The following is a 25995-nucleotide window of genomic DNA, read 5'->3' as shown; positions in this document are numbered from 1 at the left end:
CGCTTAGTACAGTGCTCTGCACACTGTGTGCAGAGTTCAATAAATAAGACTGACTGACTGTAAGTTGGGGGAGATGCAACAAAGGACACAGAAAATCCAGAGAGAATAATCAGCACCTGAATGACTGATAGTAGCTCTGCCTGTCCGGCTCTTCCCTCCAAAGCTTCGCATTAAGTCCTGGGGGCCGGCTGAATTTCCTTCGCACGGGAAAAAGCCCGAGGCTGTTGTCAGCAATACTCTGGTGTTTGACAAATATTATGGGCAGAAACACCCAGATACGCCGGCCTGTTCTGTGGGCCCAGAAAGAGCCAACAAACAAACCAGCAGCTGGAGCTTCATCACCTTGGATTCCCCTGCTGTCACGGAGCATTTAGAGGGGAGAGGGGGAGAGGAAGAGAGGGAGAGAGGGAGAGAGGAAGAGGGAGAGAGAGAGACAGAGAGAGAATATGTGTGTGTGTGTGTGTTTCTGTGGCGGGGGTGTTTTCCTTCTTGATTTTCATCTAAATCACCAAGGGCAGCAGAAAATGAGAGCCCAGGAACGCTGGGAGGGAATCACAAGAAAACAGGTGCCCATGAAACAGAGGAGCTTTGGACAAACCCTACCCCCAAGTCTGACTCTAAATGCCTCAATTTCCACCAGAGCTGGTTGTCCTAACTCACGAGAAGCCTGCAAGAATCAGGGTGCCTGGAAACCTACACTGTAGGCTCCTTTGGGCAGAGATCATGTCTACTGACCCCATTTGTTTCATATTCTCCCGAGTGGTTGGCACAGCGCTCTGCCCAGAGTAAGAGCTCATTATTTGATTGATCGAATACATGGCCCAGATACATCAGAAAGGATGGCTCACTTCTAAACTATTTATTCTTCAACACCCCTTGGGTTTTCTCCCGAGTCGAGCACGCACCTTGCTGAAAGACTTCCTCCCCTTGCCCCCTTCCCTGCTGCCGGGCCTGCCACTTTGGGTAAATCAAAACTCTTCAGGGACTCCATTTGCCGCCAATTAATCTCCACAGATGCCTGAGTGAATTACCCAAGATTGTTGTGCCACCAGCCAAGGCACATCTGGCGGAAACTGAGGCTTGCTTCCTGGGCCCCTCTATTTCCTATAACTCAATCCGGTAAACTTCCCGATGGGATTAGCAGGAACACACATTTGAAATGGTGGCAGAACAGCCCAGCTGCTCCCCTCTAGCTCCCCTTCCTCTCCAGAACTCTCATCGTCATTAGGGCTGGGCGATGCAGGTGTCAGAGTCATTCCACTCAACTTACAATCATTTAGGGGCTCGTTATCTCATGATGGAAGGAGAAAAGGAGGAAATTCAAATTCATCAATTCTCCTACTTTGGCAGTGGAAGCTACTGACTAAAATGGAGTATTTTTTTTTAAATTACCAGCGCATTCCAATATACTAACAGTAGTGTTTGTTAAGCACTTAGTATGTGCCAAGCACTGAACTAAGTGTTGGGGTAGAGACAGGGTAAGCAGGTTATACACAGTCTCTCTCCTATGTGGGGCTCACAGTCTAAGAAGGAGGGAGTACAGGTCTTGAATTATCCATGTTACAGATGAGGAAACTGAGGCACAAAAAAGTTAAGTGACCTGCCCAGGGTCATACAAAAGTCAAGTGGTGGAGTCAGGATTAGAACCCAGAACTCTTGATTCCCACTGAACCATCCTGCTTCCCAATATCAGTACTATCCCTGTTCCTAACCACCATGTCCAACTGAAGGTGGGTTAGTTATAGGACTAAAATTGAGGAGCACAATGGCCTAGTGGAAAGAATACTGTGGCTGGGAGTCAGAAGGCCTGGGTTCTAATCCCAGCTCTGTCGCTTGCCTGTTGTGTGAGCTTGGGCAAGTCACTTCATTTCTCTGTGCCTCAGTTTCCTAACCTGTAAAATGGGGATTCAGTACCTGATCTCCCTCCTACTTAGACTGTGAGCCCCACATGGGAAGGGACTGTGTCCAACCTGTATCTACCCCAGCATTTAGAACAGTACTTAACACATAGTAAGTGCTTTACAAAATACATTATAAATATTAATAACAATAATAATTTTTAAAAAGTTTATTTCAACCTTACTGGCTTGATCCTCAAGGAGGTGAGTGAGGTGTGAAGTAGGAAGGAACTGGGCCATTTTGATTTTTCCAGTGTTTCATTCATTCATAAATTATAGTCATTTTCTCTCCTTTGATCATATCCATGTTTTTGGATGAAACTCTGGAACACTCATCACTGAAAACAAATCCACAGCACTGTCATGACACTCTCATTATGTGGGGAGGATAATCACCACAGCTGTAGTTTCAGTATAATAAATTTTAAAATTTAATGCGGGTGTCATAGTCAGATACCCTGGCACTAGAAATAATGGAAAATTATGAGAGCATTAATTATTGGTGCCCAAGATAAACATCTGATTAGTCTACTCATGCTCTGCTACTTTGAGGCAGCAACTCAGGCTTTCTAGAGCCTGTACAATGATCTGCTCAAAAAAAAACACACTCCTCTGAGGAGGGGGAAGGATAAAGATCTCCCTAAAACCTAAGACAGACCACTTCAGATCACCTCAACTGAGATCAGTGGTCTCCAGCTTCCTGCCATCCACCAACATCCAACTCAACCCCTCACTGCCGTGTCTTTCAGATCCCCGAGGAAGATGCTCCTGAATAAATGCACAGGCACATTGTGTACCAATATCCTAGGGTGATGGGTCTAATTCAAACCCATATGGTGATGCAAACTTAGCCTTCATCCCACCTTCATCTTGAACACTGCAAATGTATTTACCTCCACAGCATCTCTTGAAGCCACCCTTTCCTCTCAGTCCAAGCTTCTACCAAACTGATTCAAGCATTTCTGATAGATGTAATTTATGTATTTATATCTGTCTCCCCCTATAGATATAAGCTCCTTGTGGGCAGGAATCACATCTACCAACTACTGTATTGTACTTTCCCAAGCAACGTAGTTCAGTGCTCTACACACATTAAGCCTTCAATAAATACCAGTGATTTATTGATTATCATATCCCACCTTAACTACTGCAAAACCTAAAGCTCGTTAAGGGTAGGGAACCTCTCCTCTAATTCTGTTGCACTGTACTCTCCAAAGAGCTCAGTACAGTGCTCTGCACATAGTAAATGTTCAATAAATACTATTAATTAACCTCCTCACTGACCTCCATGTCTCCAGCCTCTTCCCTCTCCAGCCCATACTTCACATTCTGCTGCTCAGATCATTTTTATAAAAAAAAATTCCATCCTCATCTTCCTACTCCTCAAAAACCTCCAATGCTTGTCTACCAACTTTATTGTATTGTACTCTCCTAAGGTTTACTATAGTGCTCAGGACACAATAAGCGCCCAATAAATACCACTTAAAAATTGATTTTCCAATTGAACACAGAATGACTTCCATCAGCTGCTTAGCAGCCTCAAGAAACGCAGTATTTTCGGGCCCTCTGAGTGCATCCCCAATTCCAGGATGTATACATAATATCGGCAGACTATTGTTACTCTCTCCAGAATATTTTATTAGGTCCGAAACATCATGTTCTTGGCTAAGAAGCCCAAGGGAGCTTTCTGATTAAAACTGTTTATCAAGTTAAGAAAGGCACAAATATTGCATCAAAATAGAGACAGCAGCTCTTCATTTGGGGTTGTGAGGGGAGTCCCACAACCCAAAACTAAATGCTTAAAATTCAGCTGACAAGAAATTCCAATTGTTGACTTCCCTGAAATACAAAACCAGCTCCTCTGTGACAATCACTGGAAAACCCAGCTATGGTGACAGCAGGGAAGGTATGCGCTGTTGAATTTGTCAGCGGTTGGAATACAGAAGACTGCACGGTAGACACACGACTGAGCAGTAATATATGTATATAAATAACTGTAGTATATTTTCAGAACAATTTCACTTTTTTGGTTTTCTATGGGCACATTTTCATTTCTCCTCTGCTGGCTCAAATGGGAATGCAACAAAATACAAGTTTGCTAGGTGCAAAGCTCAATGTCCTTCAAAAAGAAAACCAGAAATTCTAAGGATTTAGGGAGCTGCCCTTCTATGCTCACTATTCCATCCAGGTTCTATCATAAATTTATGCAATTGCCAATGAATTGCTACACTCTCATCCTAATAATAGTGGTATTTCTTACATACTTACAAAAGCACTGTACTAAATAGTGGGGTAAGATATAAGATCTACAGTATGGCTTAGTGAACAAAGCATGGTCCTGGGAATCTGGATTCTAATACTAGCTCCACCACCATGTCTGCTGTGTCACCTTAGGCAAAGGGACTTAACTTCTCTGGGCCTCAGTTCCCTCATCTGTAAAATGGGGATTAAGACTGGGAGCCCCACATACACTGTGTCCAGCCTGTTTAGCTTATATCTAACCCAGCACTCAGTACAGTGCCAAATGCACCTTTTTAAAAATTCTTTTTAAAAAAGGATTAGGAGTTTGGACATACTTCCAGTTCCACATAAGGCTCACCAAGAGGGAGGGAGACCAGGAATTTAATCCCCATTTTACAGATGAGGTAGCTGAGGCCCAGAAAAGTTAAATGATTTGTCCAAGGTCACACGGTAGCCACGTTGAGGAGGGGCAATTACAACTCAGGACCTCTGACCCTAGGCCCTGGCTCTTTCCATTAGGTCATGCTGCTTCACATCATCATCAGGGACAATAACACAAAGTTTTCACAGCATTTGGTAGGATATGCTTAAAATTCATCCAGAGGCCTCAGCAAGCGCAGACCAGTGAACATCATCTGGGATAGAGATCTGCCGGAGGACACTGAGAGCTCTTCGCCGAGGACGATTGGAACCATTGCCTACCATCCGCCTTCCAGGACTCTGACATTTTGTTCTTGAACTGCCATGGCAGAGAAGGAATGCCATTTCCTCACCTTCCCCCCTTTTTCTGCAGCCCGGTCTGAATCCCCAGTAGAGACTACAGTACAGGTGTGGCTGTCTGACACTCAGGTGATAACGACCCATAATTTTACAAATTAACAGCTGCCTACCTTCAGCTTCCAAACTGCCACTACCTTAATCCAAGCACTTATTCTACCCCACCTCGATTACTCTATCAGTTTCCTTGCTGACCTCCCTGCCTCTTTTGTCTTCCCATTCCAGTCCATACTTTGCTCTGTAGCCCGGAACATTTTTCCACAAAAATGTTCAGTCCACATTTCCCCACTTCTCAAGAATCTCCAGTGGTTGCCCATCCACCTCTGCATCAAACAGAAACTTCTTGCCCTCAGTTTTAAAGCACTCAATCACCTTTCCCCCTCCTACCTCACCTTGTTACTCTCCTACTACAACCCACCCCACAAACATCGCTCTTTAAATGCCAATCTTCTCACTGTACCTTAATCTTGTCTATCTCACTGCCGAACTCTGGCGCTCATCCCACCTCTGGCCGAAACACCTTCCCTTTTCATATCTGACAGACAATTACCCTCCCCACCTTCAAATCCTTAAAGAAGGCACACCCCTCCAAGAGGTCTTCCCTAAGCCCTCATTTCCACTTTTCCCACTCCCTTTAATACTGCCCAACCCCACAGCAGTTATGTACATATCCATAGTTTATACATTTGCATGAATCTCTGTCTCCTTCTCTAGACTGTAAGCTTGTTGTGGGCATATTATATGTCTCATATTGTTATGTTGTACTCTCCCAAGTGCTTAGCACAGTGCTCTAAATACAGTAAGTGCTCAATATGATTGATTGATGTGCCCTTGCCCTTTGGTAGCTTACATCCAGCGCTTAGAACGGTGCTTTGCACATAGTAAGCGCTTAATAAATACCATCATTATTATTATTATCATAAAGATCGGTGGGGGCTATTTTTATTACACATTTAAAAAATGTATCGAGGTTCTCTGGAACCTGTGGCATGTATCTCTTAGCCCTTTTCACCAACTCATCAACCATCTTCATTGGGTTTAACTCTGTTCTCGCCCAAAGAACTGTAGAGAGATCTCTTTAACAAACAATTCACTCAGTATTGCTCCAAAAACACCAAGTGTTCTGGGGGCTCAGAAAGCTTTTGATGCCTGTGCTCTATGTCTCAGGACTTCTTGTCTTCAGGCTTTAGACCTCTGTTAACTCTGGGGTTAGGGAACTGTACTGAACACTGCCTCAGGCCTGGGTAGATCAAGTTCTCAGATGACTGAGTGAACTTCAGAACTCGGGAAAGAGAACAGTGAATCTGGGCCACTCTACCAGGCATTTCTGAGATTTTCCTGCATAGGTGTTAGAAATACTAGTGATTTACGGTGCTTTTCAACCAAAGGTGACATCTTCTGCTTCCTGCACTCTGCCATTGATCAAAGTCAAAGGGATATTGCTACACTCGCATATCTCAGCAGCTGGGTAATGGGGTTTTTATCCTAGCAAACCCTAATGGAGCTAATGAAAGCAAAATATCCAATTGCCCTGGCATCAAAGAAAGATAAGGATACTGGTTTTTTTTTTTTAATTGCAGGACCAGCAAAAAGCAGCATGGTAATGGGGTGTTTATCTTAGCAAGCCCTACTGAAGCTGATGAAAGCACACCATAGAATTGCCTTGGCATCAAAGATGAGCCTAGTGGGGTTTTTTTCCATTTCAGGAAAGCTGGGAAGCACCCACCTTACTAGTTACCATTAATCAATCAAATCATCGGTATTTACTGAATGCTTGCAAGACTACAACAGAGCTAGTACATAGGTACCCTGCCCACCAGGAGCTTGCAGTCTAGATGGGGAGCCACATTAAAATAAATTACTCTCCCTTCTTTTAAAGCCTTATTGAAGGAATATCCCCTACAAGAAGCCTTCCCTGACTTAAGCCTTCCTTTCCTTTCCTGGCTTCCTCCCTTTATTCATTCCTCTTCCCAGCCCCACAGCACTTATGTAAATATCTGTAATTTATCTATTTACATTAATGTCTGTGTCCCCTTCTAGACTTTAAGCTCACTGTAGGCAGGGAATGTGTCCGTTATTTTGTTATATTGTACTCTCCCAAGTGCTTAGTACTCTGCACACAGAAAGTGCTCAATAAATATGATTGACTGTTATGTACATATGTGCCGTGGGGCTGAGGGTGGGATGAAAATCAAGTACTTAAAGGATGCGGATCCAGGAGCATAGGTGACACAGAAAGGACAGAGAGTAGGGGAAATGAGGGCGTAGTTGGGAAGGCCTCTTGGAGGAGATGTGATGCTTGTAACCAATCATCAAATTGGTACACCTTCCCTCCTTTCACCACTTTGGCACCATTACCCTTTTCTCTAATTTTGTCCAGTTTTGTCCAGTTACAACTTAATTACACTCGGGATGCCATCTATTTGCACAGATTCCGTGGTTAGGGCTAAATTAAATGGAGACCTCAGTTGAGAATTTGGCTGGAAATATTCTGATCAGGGAGTAGGGAAGGGAGAAGATGAGTCTTAAGGAATACTGTTAAGCCCACTCACACTGCACGATAAAATAGCCATCTTTGGCAGATTCTTGGAAAAGATGCTGTCAGCACTCAAGTTATGGGAGAGTTGAACAGATCCCAATACCAATCACTGAACCGTTATCCAACTCATACTTCACTATGTCATACTGAAAATCTGCTGTGTAATATCTGATTTGTATGGATCGAAGAACTTTGTTCTGGACTGTGAAGTCACCCACCAATAAAAATGGATGAAAACGATCTTATTTGGCAAGAAATGGGAAATGCTCTGAAAATGGGCATTGATAAACTATCCTCAACAATTCAAAACTCAGGTCTGCAAGCTTGCTCATCATGGCTCAACCCAAGGCTTAAAGTCAATACAGCCACATTTTCGTTTCCATCCAAACTGTTCCCATGCCAAAACACTTACCATATCCTGCCTTGACTACTGCATCAGCCTCCTTCTCACTGACCTCTGTCTCCTGTTTTTTTTCTCTCTTGTCCTTACTTCACTCTGATGCCAATAGCATTTTTCTAAAATACCATTCAGTCTGTATCACCCTGCTCCTCAAACCCCTCTAATGGTTGCCCATTCATCTCTGCATCAAACTGACACTCCATACCATCGACTTTAAGGTTCTCAAGCAGCTCTTTCCCTCCTAACAAGCCTGGCAGATCTCCTACTACAACTTAATCTGCATACTTCACTTCTCAAACACCAAGCTGTACCCTCAGCCTCATTCTTCCTGCTTCTGATCCCTTGCGCACGCCCTTCCTTAGGCCCGAAACTCCCTCCCCTTTCAAACCTGACCCCTTCCACCTGCAAAGGCCTCAAAAATCACATCTCCTTGCATTCCCTGACTAAAACCTAATTTCCCCTACCTGTCCTGTACATCAATCAACTGTATTTACTGGGCAGAGCACATTATTAAGAACATGGGAGGGTACAATATAACACGCTCCCTGCCCACAAGGAGCTTACCGTCTAGAGAACTAGGGACTATCATCTATGCACTCAGCACTTGATATTCACCCTGCTCTCAGCTCCACAGCACTTATACACAGGCTGCCATTTCTTCTAACTAATTTCTTTAATATCTATCTCCTTCAGATTGTAAGATCTCTGTGGACGGGGTCATCTCTAACAACGCTATCGTACTATACTTTCCCAAGTGCTTAGTACGGTGCTCTGTACACAGAAAGTGCTCAAGAACTACCACTGACTGGAAGACTGCAGGACAGAGAGGAAGTCCTGCTGGATTTCATAATCCAATGTCTCTATTCTATTACTAGTCTCTCCCAAGCAGGAACTGGCTGGGAGGGGAATATGTAGTCTTGTTGGCTGGAAGCAGCCCCTTACTGGAAGGTCACGGCCAATACTAGTCTGGTCGCAGTGTATTCAGCTTCAACAAAGGCAAGCTAATTTCCTAGCAATATTTGGAACAAAAAAACAATACAGGACATTGATCATGAAATTGGTACTTACTAAGTGCTTACTACGCACCAGGCACTGTTCTAAGTGCTGGGGTAGATATGACTTAATCAGGTTGGACACAGTCCCTGTTCCACATGGGACTCATAATCTAACAAAGTGGGAGTAGAATTTAATCCCCATTTAAAAGGTAGGGTAACTGAGGCCCAGAGGAGTTAAGTGACTTGTCCAAGGTCACGTGGGAGACATGTAGCAGAGCGAGGATGAGAACCCAGATCCTCTGACTCCTAGGCCTGTAAATTTTTCCACTGGGCCATGCTGCTTCATTGAGCATTGGCATGGCATAGTAGATAGAGCACAAACCTGGGAGTCAGAAGGGCATGGGTTCTAATCCTGCTCTGCCATTTCTCTGCTGTGTGACCTTGGGCAAATCATTTCCCTTTTCTGTGCCTCAGTTACCTCATCTGTAAAACAGAGATTAATTCTGTGAGCCCCACATGGGACAGGGACTGTGTCCAACTCGATTTGTTTGTATACACTCCAGTGCTTAGTTCAGTGCCTGGCACATAGTAAGTGATTTTGACACCTATCTACATGTTTTGTTTTGTTGTCTGTCTCCCCCTTCTAGACTGTGAGCCCACTGTTGGGTAGGGACCGTCTCTATATGTTGCCAACTTGTACTTCCCAAGCACTTAGTACAGTGCTCTGCACACCGTAAGCGCTCAATAAATATGACTGATTGAGCCCGTTGGGTATGGACCGTCTCTATATGTTGCCGACTTGTACTTTCCAAGTGCTTAGTACAGTGCTCTGCACACAGTAAGCGCTCAATAAATACAATTGAATACATGAAATGCTTAACAAATACCATCACTACTGATGTCACAATGCTGCCTCCTCTTAACAGGGAGAGGAGAAAGCTGATCTTTCTCAATCCTCATCATCTAGACAATAAATTACAGCTCAACCCCAGGAAGTCCTTGGAGAATATTGGGCTTTGTGAAATCACGTATTCTGAATTACCAAATCAATGGGAAATACTGGATCAGGTTAGATTTCTCAAACTAAAAAATAATATATTTTTTTTACAAGTGTTCGAGCCCCAAACTTAAAATGGCTGCCAGACAGAAGACAGCTTACCATCTCCACTCTCCCATTCTGTGGCTCATTAATGTTTTCTTTCCCTGACTCCCTTTCACCTACCACGTGCCCTGTCAGACTCAGTGAGGATGCTGCTGCTGGAGAAGGAGAGAAATGGGACCACTCTCCTTCGCTGTAACCTAACTGCAGATACCTGAGATTCAGGTTCTCTCTCTTTCTCCTTGCTTGGGACACAACTGCTCCCCAAGAGAGCTCTGACTCTCTTGGGGTTCATCAATTATTGGCCTAGAATACTAGGTCCCTACTCCTCCCTCTGCTCCGACCCTCTAGGCCATAAGCTCGTTGCGGGCAGGAAACATGTCTATCATTGCATTGTACTCTCCCAAGTGCTTAGTACAGTGCTCTGCATACAGTAAGCACTCACTAAATACGAATGACTGACTGACTCCGTGGCACTGTGCAGGGGGAGAAGAAAGGGAGGTGGAGGGCTCACCCATACTGGCAATGATGCTGTGAACAGGCAGTCTAGAGGGCCCATCGTACAGCCCCTGGCCAGCAAACCCCTTTTTCTTCTGCTTCTCCTCCTGCTTGAAGATGAAAGCTGAGTTCTCTTCCTTGGTGATGTTGATGTAGAAGCAGGTGTCTGACGCGGCCATGATGTGCCGGGGACCCGGGTTCAACAGGATGCTTTTGTTGTCCTCCCGTTTCAGCCCAATCAGACACACGCCATATCTAGGACAGAGCATGATAAAAAGCACTCAAGGCTGTTTTTTCTTTCATTCATTCACTCATTCAATCGGATTTATTGAGCACTTACTAAAGAAATGATTTCCTTTCTGTCCCTTTCCTTTTCATTGCAAGTTAATGCAAACCACAAAACCCCCATTTTCAGAGACCAACAACTCGAACCCTTGCTCCGACAATGAAGGTTATTGAATAAAAGGTTTCCTTTCACCCACCATGTGGTCCTTTCCAATTTTTTCTTAAAAAACCTCAGTGTTTTGCATTCCCAAATGTCTTTTGCAAGTCTAAGTCTAGACCACTAACTGGACCAGGGGGTTCAGATTGAAACGGGATGCTTCTCCTCACTTTTTGTGTGCGTGGAAGGCCGCGTAGGTAAAACTTTTCCCTTCGTACTCCATGAAGAACTTGCTGTCTCCCATCCGGATGTGATAAACTTCATTCCCTGAACAACGACCATACATCCTTTGCCACTGCTCCGGGGACTCCTGACCTTCTCTGAAATCAGAATAGCAGAAACCTGCCCATTAGTGCTGGCTAGGCTTTGAAGGACATATAATCATTCAAAGGAAGTGTAGAACAGTTTAGAGGGTCGGGGAAAAATGAAGTTATTTTCAGAGGACAGTTTACAGCCAACTTCCACGGGAAGCCACATGACCTAAAGGAAAGAACACAAAGTCTTGGGAGTCATGGGACCTGGGTTCTAATTCCCATTCTACTGCTCGCATGCTGTGTGACCTTGAGTAAATCACTTAACTTCTTTGTGCCTCAGTCTCTTCACCTGTAAAATGAGAATGACATCTGTTTTCCTTCCCACTTAGAATAGGAGCCCCATGTGAGACAGCAACTGTATCCAACCTGTCTGTATTGTTTACCTCAGGCTTAGTACCATGCTAAGTACATATCATATAACCACTTAAACAAACCAATCAATCACATTTATTGAGTGCTTACTGCATGCAGAGCACTATACTCAGCACTGGGGAAAGTACAGTATAACAATATAACAGACACATGCCTTGCCCACAATGAGCTTACAGTTTAGAGGATGAATTTACAACTGCTTTATTGTTATTAAGTATTAATTAGAACTGTGGAGACCTGTGAATGCAGAGCCCCTAAGACACGGGTGATAAACTTTCATGGTCTCAGACCCTCCTTAGGCCTCAAATAACCTCCCAAGTCAGTCACAGCGAGAGCCTAGACACCGCATCCAAGGGAGCCAGAGGTCAGGACAATAACGATAATGGTATTTGTAAGCGCTTACTATGTGCCTAGCACTGTTCTAAGCACTGGGGTAGATACAAGGTAATCAGGTTGTCCCACATGGGGCTCACAGTCTTAATCCCCATTTTACAGATGAGGTAACTGAGGCACAGAGAAGTTAAATGACTTGCCCAAAGTTACACAGCTGACAAGTGGAGGAGTTGGGATTAGAACCCATGACCTCCAACTCCCAAGCCCATGCTCTTTCCACTAAGCCACACTGCTGTGAACTAGGAGCTTCAGGAAATGCCTGAACTCTGGAGAGGCTGACCTGGTTAGAAGCCAAGATCTGGGCCTGGAGTGGGGAAAGTCTTTGGGACATCCCACTCCAAGGATTGTTTATTTGCTCATATACCTTTCTATTTCTCTGCTGTGGATTCTTACTTTTGAAGTGCTCCTATTATAACGGATTTCTCTTTTCTGAATGTCTCTCTCCCCTAATCCCAGATGATTAGCCCCTGGTGGTACAGGGACTGTGACTGAATATCCTGATTTTGCTTGGCACAAAGCAACCACTCAGTAAATCCAATTTCTACTTCTACTGCCAAGGCAGGATGGATGCAGGGGCTCAGATGTCTTACAGGGACCTCAGCCTACAAAATCATGACCCCACTGGACCTTCCCAACATAGCTGTTGCCTCGGGGCATCCTGAAGATAGTATTTTCCTTAAAATAGCTGTGTCAGGCAGCCCCTGTTGCTGTACCTGGCTCGAAAAGGGGAACCTGCCCTTTTAAATGGAAGAAAATAGGGTGACAGGAGAGAGGAGCCTAACTTGTTCCCCTTTACAAACAAGGAACTACTGTTCCTTTCCAAATTGGCCTCAGTCTCAATTTCCGCACCAGCCTGGGTGTTGATTACCATGAACAGGTGGTAATCACCACTGCTTATCACTGCTATGTATGATTTCTTGTTGGGGTGATCTAGGTGCTGCAGGTTATCACTATGCCTGGGGGAGTGGGGAAGGGAGAGATGACTCCCCAGCCTCACCACCACCCCTCTTCTTCTCTCATCACACCCCACTCGGCAGCCACTTTTGCTTTTGGAAGAACGAGCAACAGGGCGAAGCTGGTAGAGGGAAGGGGGAGAGGCATCATCCTGACTCCTGCTCCCTTATATTTCTGCTGACCTTCTTGCTGGTGGTGCTGTAATGAGTCACATGATGGGGGTCCCAACTAGATGGTCCAGCCAGGGACTTTTTTCAAACCTGTCCTGACTACTGCTCCTACTATTTAAGTAAATGAGAAGGAGCGTGGCTCAGTGGAAAGAGCCTGGGCTTTGGAGTCAGAGGTCATGGGTTCAAATCCCAGCTCTGCCAACTGTCAGCTGTGTGACTTTGGGCAAGTCACTCAACTTCTCTGTGCCTCAGTTACCTCATCCGTAAAATGGGGACTAAGACTGTGAGCCCCCCGTGGGACAACCTGATCACCTTGTATTCTCCCCAGCGCTTAGAACAGTGCTCTGCACATAGTAAGTGCTTAATAAATGCCATTATTATTATTATTATGAGGGACAGACAGAATTAGCATGGATAAATGAAATTCTCAGACAACTCAAAAGTCTCATTATATACAACAGCTTCACTCTCCAGCTCCACCACCCCTTTTTTCAAGGCTACCGACAAATGACAGAGTTGACTAGGTTGGGTATCAACCCAGGAGAGCCTAAACAGATAGTCCCAAATCAAACCTTTCTTTGATTGAACCTAGAAAAGTCAGTACTGAAACTCCTACCCTAGATTTACCATAGGTGTTCCTTTATTAAACTCTCTTGAGAAATGAAGGAGACCACTACAAGCAGAGGAGGTCAGGATTAGAGGTTTGCAGGGAACATTTTCCCTCTCACTGAACGATGGGCATTTTTGGTGGCTAGTTTCCCAGCGTTCCAGGATGCCTGGGCCATTTCAGAGAGAAGAAACAGGACCACTGGGGACATTTAACACTTTGGTAGCATCTTTTTCACATTGCTATTTTAGCTCCAACCTCTTGGCAGTTGTCTGGAACAGGCCATTCAAAGGGAGGGGAGCTGGGAGGGAATCCATTTAACTTTTACACATTGCCTACGAACAGCGTGTACCCTCTCAGAAGCAGCAACCATTAACCAATTGGAGGGCATGCAGAGAACAGCCACAAAACACGATTAAGGAAATGGAGAGGCCAGAGGGACTGAATTATTATGGAAAATTAAATGAGCAAAGTGTGCCATGTCTGGAAGAGAAGGTGAGTTTAACAATAACAGCAATCTCTGCTTGGAGGAAAGGGCAAAACAGAACAAGGCAGCAGGGTTTCTGCAAAAAAAAAAAAAAGAAACAAAATTCTAGAGGACCTTTGGTGCCATGGGGTCAAAGTTGAGAATTGGAAAGTCCAGGAAGAGAGCCTAGAAAAGGAGAAACAACAACAGAAGACATATTCACAACCCTGGCTTTTGTGAAAAGTTGTATTTGTCAAGGGCTAACTGGACTAGTAGATCTAATTTTCTTTTAAGTTCCAGCTGCTCTCTGGCTCCTTACTCATGTAAAACCTATCATTTCAACAATATGCTGAGGGAGTCCACCTGATTCAGTTCCAATTGAGTTTTTACATCAAATTATAAAAGTGGAACTTGCAGGCACTGTTCCTGCTGGAACTGTGAATTAGACTCTCGGCTGGAGTGTTCCTTGGAGCTTAACAAGATGACCTCTTATCTGCCCCTGTGAACTCCACCTTATTATCTTTCCCTCAGAACAATCTCTCTACAAGAAGTACCACTAATGAATGAAGGACTGAACCAAATGAGAAATCTACTGATTGGGGTGAGGCGTTTGCCTTTACAGACCTGCCTCTTCTATTCCCAAAGAAGAAGCATGGCTCAGTGGAAAGAGCACGGGCTTTGGGGTCAGAAGTCATGGGTTCAAATCCTGGCTCTGCCAATTCTCAGCTGTGTGATTTTGGGCGAGTCACTTAACTTCTCTGTGCCTCAGTTACCTCATCTGTAAAATGGGGATTAAGACTGTGAGCCCAACGTGGGACAACCTGATCACTTTGTAACCTCCTCTGCGCTTAGAACAGTGCTTTGCACATAGCAAGTGCTTAATAAATGCCATCATTATTATTATTATTCCCCACTCCAACCTGAATGTTCAGGAAGATAGTTGTTTCCATTTTTCTTACTCAGTAGAGGGGATTAAGGCTGTTTCAATAACTTGCAACTGAATTAAGACTGTGAGCCCACTTTTGGGTAGGGACTGTCTCTATATGTTGCCAATTTGTACTTCCCAAGCGCTTAGTACAGTGCTCTGCACATAGTAAGCGCTCAATAAATACGATTGATGATGATGATGAATTACATCCGCATTCGCTCTCGGAGACTATGTGAGGGACCATTTCAGTACGAGAGTCTTATTGGGGTCACTTTAAAATAAATGTTTAAAAGGCTAACCTAGGAAGAGGAAGGAAATGTTCTGTTAACTCTGGTGAAGGAATGCCAGAATAGAGGTGTGATAAAAATTGAGAATCATCCTATATTGAAAAAAAGAGGCTAAACGTTTTGATGGGTTTATCTGCATAATCACTTGATTACTGCCCATATGATGATGATGATGATGGTATTTGTTAAGTGCTTACTATGTTCTGAGCACTGTTCTAAGCACTAGGGTAGATACAGGGTAATCAGGTTGTCCTTCATGGGGTTAACAGTCTTAATCCCCATTTTACACATGAGGTAACTGAAGCACAGAGAAGTTAAGTGATTTGCCCAAAGTCACACAGCTGACAAGTGGCAGAGTCGGAATTAGAACCCAGGTCCTCTGACTCCTGAGCCTGGGTTCTTGCCACTGAGCCACGCTGCTTCTTGACCATATCATCAGAACCTATTGCTCCCTAATAACAATAATAACAATTTACCACGTGCCAAGCACTGTGCTAAAACCTGGGGTAAATACAACACAATTAGAGCAGCTAGGTTCCCTGTTCCTCATGGAGTTTAAAAGTCTAATGGGGAGAAAGAACAGGTATTTAATCCTCATTTAATCCTCATTTTACAGATGAGGAAGCTAAGGCACAAATAAGTCAAGTCTAAGGTCACATTCCAGGCAAGTTGCGGGGCCAGTATTATAATAATAATGGCATTTATTAAGCGCTTACTATGTGCAAAGCACTGTTCTAAGCACTGGGGGAGTATAAGGTGATCAGGGGGCTCACAGTCTTAATCCCCATTTTACAGATGAGGTAACTGAGGCACAGAGAAATGAAGTGACTTGCCCAAAGCCACACAGCTAAGTGGCGGAGCCGGGATTTGAACCCATGACCTCTGACTCCAAAGCCCGGGCTCTTTCCACGAAGCCACGCTGCTTCTCCGAAGCAGAACCTTAGATCCTTGATTCCCAGGCCCTTGGTCTTTTCACTAGGCCACACTGCTTTGTTCATCTTCTGTTTATCCCAGTTATGATTATAAAATTCGTTATTTTGCAGCAACCATTTTTGAGAGAGAGAGAGAGAGAGAAATATGAACACAACAGAGTTGACAAAGAGCTGTGATTCCAGGAAATGTACGCTGACCCCGAAGCAAAGCCAAAAATACTCACTGTCCCCTGGATGTGTGAACCAGCAGTGTGATGAGCGTGGACGTGGCAGGGCAGAGGCAGTTGAGGGCCAGCATGGCATATTTACACTCCTCTTCACAAACCACATGGTCTGCAAGGCAAATGGAAAAGTCACCAGGAGGGTAATGGCCATTACACAATTATTCCCGGCTCTCAGGAAATATGTTCCCCTTTCTCATTTGCAACTACACCTTTCTCCATTTGGCCAGCTGCACCACACTGTCATCAAGACAGTACATCTCCTGTTGCCCAGTAGACATAGAAAGTAGTGATAGAAAGGGCAGAAATAGGTTGAAAAGTGAAGTTTTCCCTTAGCCCAGGGCACACTCTTGTCCAATTCATCTTAACAGTGTCCCAAGATCTTATAGCAAAAGGAGTTATGCCTGTAAATCTGGATGTTGTTTTGCAGGGAAAACTAATGCCAGGGGGTTGTAACTTCAAAGGCAAGAAAGAAAGGGCTGGAGAAGGGCAGGAGGAGAAAGGAGAGAAGCTATCTCAGCTGAGTTCTGTGCACAGGCCTTGAAGACTTTCATTGAACTGGGATGAGTAGGGAAATACATGCTACCCTCTGACCTGCATACACACTCACACACATTCGAATGTGCAACACAAACTCACCAGCAAATTTGACGTGAAACTTATTTTCAGGCTTTAAAATCTGCACGTAGAGGGGACAGTTGGGAGCAAAATCCTTCACGGCCCAGGCTCTCAGAATGGTTTGGTGGTCCTGATGGGAGAGAATGCACATTTGATGGGGCAAAAATCAGTCAATCATATTTACTGAGCACTTCCTGTGTGCAGAGCACTAAATTAAGAGCTTGGGAGACTACAATGCAACAATAAACAGACATATTCCCTGCCCACAACGACCTTACAGTCTAAAGTCTCTCTGTTGCTCCTTTTATTGAATGCTGGCATCCAAGTTTAGCCTGGTCATTTCTGCCTCAATTTGCCTTTCCTCCCAGACCCCTACTCCCCAGCCCTTGCTTACCGCTGCAGTTCTGTCCACTTCATTCCGACTACTTAGGATGAAACAGGCCTCACCGTTGTCCATCCTGAAACAGACAAACGTTCTATTTCACATCTCACACATGGACTCCCGGAGAAGGTGGGTGATTACTCTGAGGCTGAAGTGTAGGGAGAAAGAGGAAGAAAAGGGAGGCAGAGAGGACCCTTCAGCCTGCAACTATAATAGTCAGGACATTGCCTTGGTGTAACCATCCCCACACACTTTTGTATGGCTGTTGTCCTTGGCTCTTCCTGATCCTCCTATCTCTGTGGCCATGCCTTCTCAGTCTTTTTTGTTGGACCCTACTCTGCCTCCCACCCCCTAACTCAGGGAGTCCTTCAAGACTCCCTTCCTATTCTCCATTCCTGTTCTCCATCTACACCCACTGCGTTGGAGAATGCATTCACTCCTACAGCTTCAACTATCATCTCAGCCTCTCCAGCCCTGATCTCTCTCCTTCTTCTTAGTCTCTCATTTCCTCCTGTCCTCAGGACATCTCTTCTGGATGTCCTGACAACACCTGAAACTTAACATATCTAAAGCATAACTCCTAATCTCTCCATCCAAACACTTTCCTCCCTCTGACTTTTCCCATCTCTGTAGACCACACTATCTGCCTCCTCGTATTGCAAGCTTGAAACCTTGGCACTATCCTCGACTCATCTCTCTCATTCAATCTCCGTATTCAGTTTGTCACCAAATTGTGTTCATTCTACTTTCATAGCATCTCTAAAATCTACACCTTCCTCCTTATGCAAACTGCTACGACACTGATCCAAGCACATTTATCCCACCTTGATTTTCTGCACCAGATTCCCTGCCTTCTGCTTCTCTCCCCTCCAGACTATACTTCACTCTACTGCCTCGATCATTTGGTTTAAAAAACACTCAGTCCACATCTCTCCATTCCTCAAAAATCTCCAAGCTTTGCCTAACCATTTCCACATCCTAACAGAAACTCCTTACCATCAGCTTTGTGAGACTCAATCAGCTCTTTCCCTCCTTCCTGACTTTGCTATTCTACTACACCCAAGTCTGCACACTCTGCTCCTCTAACCTCAACCTACTCACTGTACCTCCATCTCATCTTTCCCTCTGCCAACCCCTCGCCCACATCTTCCCTCTGGCCTACAACTCCCCCCCTAATTTAAACCACTATCATACAGAAACAATCTAAATTTCAGGTAAGTTATCATGCAGAGAGAAAGCTCTTCTGAAAATTCAGGTTCCTGCCTTTTGCTTGAGAAGTAAACTTCAATTCCTAAGGGTGAAAACAAACATCACTAGCTGCTGGTTTGGAACTGCTGAAGCCTCCTACAAAATCTTTTCTAATATCCCTTCTGGTAATAGAATTCTAGAGCTTGGTAGGATCCATATTTAATACAGAACTTGACCATTATTTATGAGGAAAAATATTCCACCACTGATCTATTTAAGTTCTTACCTACGCAAAAGAGATGCCTGGCTCTCCTTCCGCTAACTGCAGCTGATTTTAAGAACCTCAAGCTGCTGGCACGGAAAATGTTGAATTCCGCCGGGGTCACCCACGACAGATCTGTCTCGTGATTGCTGTGCTCTGAATACAGGCTTTGGAATTTGCATCAGTGACATGAGGCGTGGGTGTCCTGCTTCATGGAGGAGGTTCAGAGAAAAGCAGGCTGTAGTACTGAATGCCCAGATTAGGTCGGGCTAGGGAATGACCACAAACTTATTTTGATGCTCTTTGCGAATGAAGATGACACCACAAACTTTACACCAGTGTGGAAATGTGAAAAGATCTCTCTCAGCTATACCCACCTGGATATGCCTCTAGGAGAGAAACCACAATTTTGATTAGGAATTTGATTCCTTTGCTATGTCATGCAAGCTGCTAGGGTCATGGGAGGAGGAGGGTGAGGAGGAGGATGATGATGAAGGGAAACAGAAGGAAAGGACGAGAAGGAGAAATGTTTCTCAGAAGAGCTGCTTATCAATAAATCAATGGTATTTATTGAGTGCTTACCCTGTGCGGAGCACTGTACTAAGCATAAGGGAGAGAACAATAGGATAGAGTTGGCAGGCATAATCCCTGTCCACAAGAAGCTTATAGCCTAATAGACTAAATTTTTCTATGGTATTTGTTAAGCACTTACATTGTGCTAGGTACCGTACTAAGCTCTGGGGTATATACAAGATAAATAGGTTGGACACAGTCCATGTCCAAAATGGGACTCATAGATTTAATTCCCATTTGACAGATGAGGTTGCAGAAGCACAGAGAAGTTTACTGACTTGCCAAAGGTCACAGAGCAGACAAGTGGCAGAACCAGAATTAGAACTCAGGTCCTCTGACTCCGAGGCCCATGCTCCTGCCATTAGGTCATGCTGCTTTTCCACAATGTTTGTTCTCGGGCCCTGAGCAGACCAGAGCTGGGGAAGTGGCACTGTTTCCCTTGTGTGCAACAGGCCTGGGATAGTGCTCCTGATTCAGTGGCCATTCAATAAATACAACTGACAAAAAGGAATCACCCTGTCGACTTAAATGATTTTCTATTTAATAGTAATAATAATGATGGCATTTGTTAAGCGCTTACTATGTGCAGAGCACTGTTCTAAGCGCTGGGGGGGATTCAAGGTGATCAAGTTGTCCCACGTGGGGCTCACAGTCTTAATCCCCATTTTACAGATGAGGTAACAGGCTTAGAGAAGTTAAGTGTCTTGCCCAAGGTCACACAGCATACATGTGGCGGAGTCAGGATTCAAACCCATGACCACTGACTCCATTTAATCTCAGGTCACGCAGAATGTCTCTTCTCGCCCCAACCAACTCCAACATCTCCAGTTCCTTCTCCCCTAGATTATCCAAATGTATTTTTTATTTTTATTTTTTTACAATCCCAACCCCAGCCTCCTTTCCCACCCCCACTCACTTGGCTCTCATGAGATCCTGGTCCTTCAGGGCTGATCCCTGCAAATAGATAACTCTTTGGGACCACAGTGGAATCTGGAGAACTCTTCGAACCTGAATATCCATTTCTGTTGGACAAAGTATCACGACATAGTAATCCTGAAAGGAAGAACCGATACCTAAATTAAGTGTTAACCACGCTTTACCCGGCTGCCCTATAAGGTTAATGGCCAGAAATGCTCCCCAATAATCTGTGCACGTCCACTGTGCTCCCCCAAATCCCATTAAGCTGACATCTCTAAGCCTGCCAGGTGCTTTGCGGCACCTGCAGCACCAAGTTTCTCGCAAACAATTTAACATCATAGAATTCAAGGTGGATTTCTATCAACAACTCGGTTATTTAGGAGCTTGCCATATGTACTGGAAATCTGTTTTCAAGCCAATGCAGGCAGTTACCCTAAAACCTGCCCCCGTAGCCCACTCCTGATCAGCTCACATGATTTCCCTACAACAAATTCAGAGCCTAACACAGAAACACTGACAGGCACAAAACAACAAAAAGCAAGCTGTTACTTGGAGGCGGGGGTGGGCATAAAATTCATTAAGGAAGTCCATGAGAAGGTCGATTTTGAGAGATGTGACGCAAAGTATAACGTGCTTCTCGGTCTGGGCTCGGTGACGGCTGTAATTGCCTCCGGACTTCTGCCTTTCCATCCAGAGATACACCAGTTCCTCAAACTGCAAGCAAGAGGACAGAGCTGAAGAGAGAAAGATGCTCTCAAGAAAACCATAACATTTTCATGTACTAGCAAGGATTTGTTGAAGGCAAGTAGTTGAGCTTTTGGCCTTTGCAATCAATCCATCAATCATATTTATTAAGTGCTTACTGTGGGCAGAGCACTGTACTAAGCTCATAGGAGAGTACAATATGAGTTGGTAGACACATTCCCTGCCTACAAAGAGCTTACCGTCTAGAAGACGGACTTGAGAAGATAGACTTCCATTTTACCACAAAAATGGATTATATAGAATAAAGTGTTATTGTGTGTCATAGCCAGGACTGAATGGTTATAATTGGAGGACACAGCTAAATCCAACCAATGGAAGAGGTGAAAGCTATATAGGGTTATGAACTACAAGCGTGACAATACAGTGGCAGTTTATCTGGCTTTAGCAGAAAGCATGCATCAATTAGTACGAGGAAGAGCAGCGTGGCTTAGTGGAAAGAGCACGGGCCTAGGAATCAGAAGACCTGGGTTCTAATCCTGGCTCGGCCACTTACCTGATGTGTCACCTTGGTCTTCACTGTGCCTCAGTTCCCTCATCTGCAAAAGGGGGATTCAATACCTGCTCTCCCTCCTTCTTAGACTGTAAACCCCAAGTGGGACCTGATTATCTTGTATCTACCCCAGTGCTTGGCATATACTAAGTGCTTAATAAATAACACAATTGTCATTCTTATCACTAATTGCATGGCTAGCTGTATAAAATAAACCTATTTAAAGAGAAAAGACAGTAATAATTCCATGCAGGCCCAGGGAAGGGACTACTTCCATAGGGCCCTACCCAAGTCTTTTGTGGAGCCAGGATATGAGACCTTAGAGCAGAGTTGGAAGGGAGGACACAAGGACTTGTTATCCTTGGGCTAGAGCATGCACGGAGCAAACACCTAAACTCTTAATGCACATGCTCCAGACACCATAGCTAGATCTTCAGAAACTTTTGGGATAGCTTGACACTCCCAAGTCCTTGACAGGAGTTGAAAGCATTGTCTTTATTTTCATCTGGGGGTGATGTACTCCCCCAAAGCCTGCAGACAGCCCACCTGGAAGCAGCATGGCTCAGTGGAAAGAGCATGGGCTTTGGAGTCAGAGGTCATGGGTTCAAATCCCAGCTCCGCCAACTGTCAGCTGTGTGACTTTGGACAAGTCACTTAACTTCTCCATGCCTCAGTTACCTCATCTGTAAAATGGGGATTAAAACTGTGAGGCCCCCCCGCCCGTGGGACAACCTGATCACCTTGTAACCTCCACAGTGCTTAGAACACTGTTTTGCACATAGTAAGCACTTAATAAATACCATTATTATTATTATTATTATTTATTAAGCATTTACTATATGCAGAGCACTATGCTAAGTGCTTGGGAAAGTACAATACCACAGAATTAGAAGACATGTTCCCTGCCCATAATGAGCTTACTGAGAGTCCCTTGTGGGACATGGACTGTGTCCAATCTGATTAGCTTGTATCTACCCCAGCATTTAGTATAGTGCCTGGCAAATAGTAAGCATATAACATATACCGTATAAACAACAACAAAAAAACACCTTCCCTCTCCACACACATACACTCACTCCCATGAAGTAAGGACCTCCCCAAACTCTAGGGGTCCTGGGGCAATACCCTGACTGCCCCAGGGCAGTTTGGCCCTACCTCAATGCCTAGCGGAGGTTCAGGTTTGAGGGTTAAGACTAGTTTTCCATGGACCAGTGGAGTCTGGGTGAGAAATAGACTGCCAGAGGAAAGAGGGGGCTTCCTCTCCACCACCTCATTTATTTTCAAGAAGCACATATGTTCATATTCTACCCGTGGGCATCTATGACAACTAACATTCGCATCATAGTTGACAACACTAACATCCTCCCCATCTCTTAAGTCTGCCAACTGGGCATAATCCTTGGCTCCTCACTCTCTTTCAGTCTCCTAATTCAATCTGTGCCCACATCCTATTGGGTTTCCCTCCTCAACATTTCCAGAATTCAATTTTTTTTCCTCCACCCAAACTACCAATACACTGGTCTACGAATTCATCAGATCCCAATTTGACGACTTCATCAGCCTTCATGCAGACCTCCTTGTCTCCAATCTTTCCCCTCTCAAATCTGTATTTCACTCTGCTGCTCAGTTCCATTTTCTAAAACATCATTCTGCGCATGTCTCATTCCTCTAGACTGTAAACTCGTCCTCTAGACTGTAAGCTCATTGTGGGCAGGGAACATGTCTACCAGCTCTGTAATATTGTACTCTCCCAAGCACTTACTACAGTATTTTACACACAGCAATAGCTCAATAAATACGATTGATTAACTGATTTCTCAAAAGACTCCAATGGTTACCTAGTCTCTTCTGCAACAAGCAGAAATTCCTGTCCACCATTCATTCATTCAATCGCATTTATTGTGTGCTTACTGTGTGCAAAGCACTGTACTAAACTCTTGGGAAGTACAAGTTGGCAACATATGGAGACGGTCCCTACCCAACAGCAGGCTCACAGTCTAGAAGGGGGAGACAGACAACAAAACAAAACATATTAACAAAATAAAATAAATAGAATAGTAAATATGTACAAGTAAAATAGAGTAATAAATATGTACAAACATATATACAGGTGCAGTGGGGAGGGGAAGGAGGTAAGGCAGGGCAGATGGGGAGGGGGAAGAGGGGGAGAGGAAGGAGAGGGCTCATTCTGGGAAGGCATCCTGGAGGAGGTGAGCTCTCAGTAGGGCTTTGAAGGGAGGAAGAGAGCTAGCGTGGCGGATGCGCGGAGGGAGGGCATTCCAGGCCAGGGGGAGGATGTGGGCCGGGGGTAGATGGCGGGACAGGAGAGAACGAGGCACAGTGAGGTGGTTAGCGGCAGAGGAGCGGAGGGTGTGGGCTGGGCTGGAGAAGGAAAGAAGGGAGGTGAGGTAGGAGGGGGTGAGGTGATGGAGAGCTTTGAAGCTGAGAATGAGGAGTTTTTGCCTGATGCGTAGGTTGATTGGTAGCCACTGGAGATTTTTGAGGAGGGGAGTAACATGCCCAGAGCCTTTCTGCACAAAGATGTTCCGGGCAGCAGCGTGAAGTATAGATTGAAGTGGGGTGAGACAGGAGGATGGGAGATCAGAGTGGAGACTGATGCAGTAATCCAGTCGGGATAGGATGAGAGATTGAACCAGCAGGGTAGCAGCTTTCGGGGACTCAAACAGCTTTCTCTACACCATTTATTCTCTGTATCTCCCACGACACCACAACTCACACACTTTCCTTCTCTCAAGCCAACTAACTCCCTGTACCTGATTCTCATCTCTCCCTCTGCTGACCTCTTGCTTACATCCTGCCTTCTGCCTGGAATCCTTTCTCCTTCACTTCCAGAAGACCACTGTCCTCCCCATTTCCAAAGCCCTTTTGAAATCACAACTCTTCCAGGAGTTCTTGCCTAATCAATCGACCATCTTCCCACCCCCAACCTCCCCTCCTCCCCAGAAAAACACACACACACACACACACACACACACACACACACTGCCATTTCAACACTTCCAAGTCGTTCAAGTACTCGGCACTTACCCTTGTCCCACCACACACGTAATAGCACTTATGTGTACATTTCCTTATGCTCCATGTTTTTATACTTCTTTATAGAAGCAGCACGGTGTAATGGAAAGAGCACAGGTCCAGGAGTCAAGGGACTTGGATTCTAATTTTGGCTCTGCCACGTGTCTCCTGTATGATCTTGGGCAAGTCACTTAACCTTTCTGAGGCTCAGTTTCCTCATATATCAGATGGGGATTAGGAGATTAAGTACCTGTACTTCTTCCTGTTTAGACTGTGAGTCCCAAGTCGGGCAGGCAGGGATGGTGTCTGACCTGATTATTTTTATCTACCTAGTGTTTAGTACAGTGCTTGGTACACAGCATGTGCTTAAAATATACTATTGTTTTCATTATTATGAAATAAGAATTGTAAATGTTTTAAATTAAACATTAAAATTATTAAATATTATTAAATCATATTATTATTATTAAATCATAATATTATTATTATGGCTGCCTGTCAACCTACAAATCAAGCAAAAACTCCTCACTCTCGGCTTCAAGGCTGTCCATCACCTCACCCTCTCCTATCTCACCTCCCTTCTCTCCTTCTCCAGCCCAGCCCACACCCTCCGCTCCTCTGCCGCTAACCTCCTCACTGTGCCTCGTTCTCGCCTGTCCTGCCGTCGACCCCCAACCCACGTCCTCCCCCTGGCCTGGAATGCCCTCCCTCCACACATCCGCCAAGCTAGCTCTCTTCCTCCCTTAAAAGCCCTAATGAAGGCTCACCTCCTCCAGGAGGCCTTCCCAGACTGAGCCCCCTTTGTCCTCTCTTCCTCCCCATCACCCCGGCCCTACCTCTTTTCCCTTCCCACAGCACTTGTATATATGTTTGTACAGATTTATTGCTCTATTTATTTTACTTGTACATATTTACTATTCTATTTATTTTGTTAATGATGTGCATAAGCCATTTCGCGCTTCATTGATCAAGCCATAGACTATTTATCAAAGATGATTAATATACATAGGAAAATCAAGCCAATATAGATAACTGAGTTTTGATATTTTATGTTAAGTCACTTTTCAAAGGCACTATTGTCACTACATAAAATTGTGATCCTTGTGCAATTGTAATAACATCTTAATGTTTGTGATATTAGACATCCATTCCATGCCATAAATTACTTGTGCAATTATTTTTAATGTTTAAAAGTTTTTATTTCCTTATACTTCATTAAACCTTATTCAT

The 25995-nt window shown here is 44.5% G+C and overlaps 1 protein-coding gene across 4 annotated transcripts in view; it reads right to left on the bottom strand.

The window, feature by feature from the left end:
* Positions 1–25995, bottom strand: part of KCNT1 (potassium sodium-activated channel subfamily T member 1) — a 290128-nt gene that overhangs the window by 40436 nt on the left and 223697 nt on the right. For all 4 annotated transcript variants that reach the window (XM_038744726.1, XM_038744728.1, XM_038744727.1 and 1 more), the window contains 7 exons: positions 21024–21188; positions 20473–20609; positions 17546–17609; positions 17173–17281; positions 16537–16645; positions 11060–11209; positions 10464–10702 (listed from right to left, as the gene is read on the bottom strand). In XM_038744726.1, the coding sequence (XP_038600654.1) occupies positions 10464–10702; positions 11060–11209; positions 16537–16645; positions 17173–17281; positions 17546–17609; positions 20473–20609; positions 21024–21188 (973 nt within the window). The remainder of the gene's footprint in view (positions 1–10463; positions 10703–11059; positions 11210–16536; positions 16646–17172; positions 17282–17545; positions 17610–20472; positions 20610–21023; positions 21189–25995) is intronic.

The sequence above is a fragment of the Tachyglossus aculeatus genome, chromosome 4 (genome assembly GCF_015852505.1).
Source record: "Tachyglossus aculeatus isolate mTacAcu1 chromosome 4, mTacAcu1.pri, whole genome shotgun sequence".
NCBI classification, from domain to species: Eukaryota; Metazoa; Chordata; class Mammalia; order Monotremata; family Tachyglossidae; genus Tachyglossus; species Tachyglossus aculeatus.
Note: the sequence above shows the minus strand (reverse complement) of the source record. Positions and strands in the feature narration are given on the sequence as shown.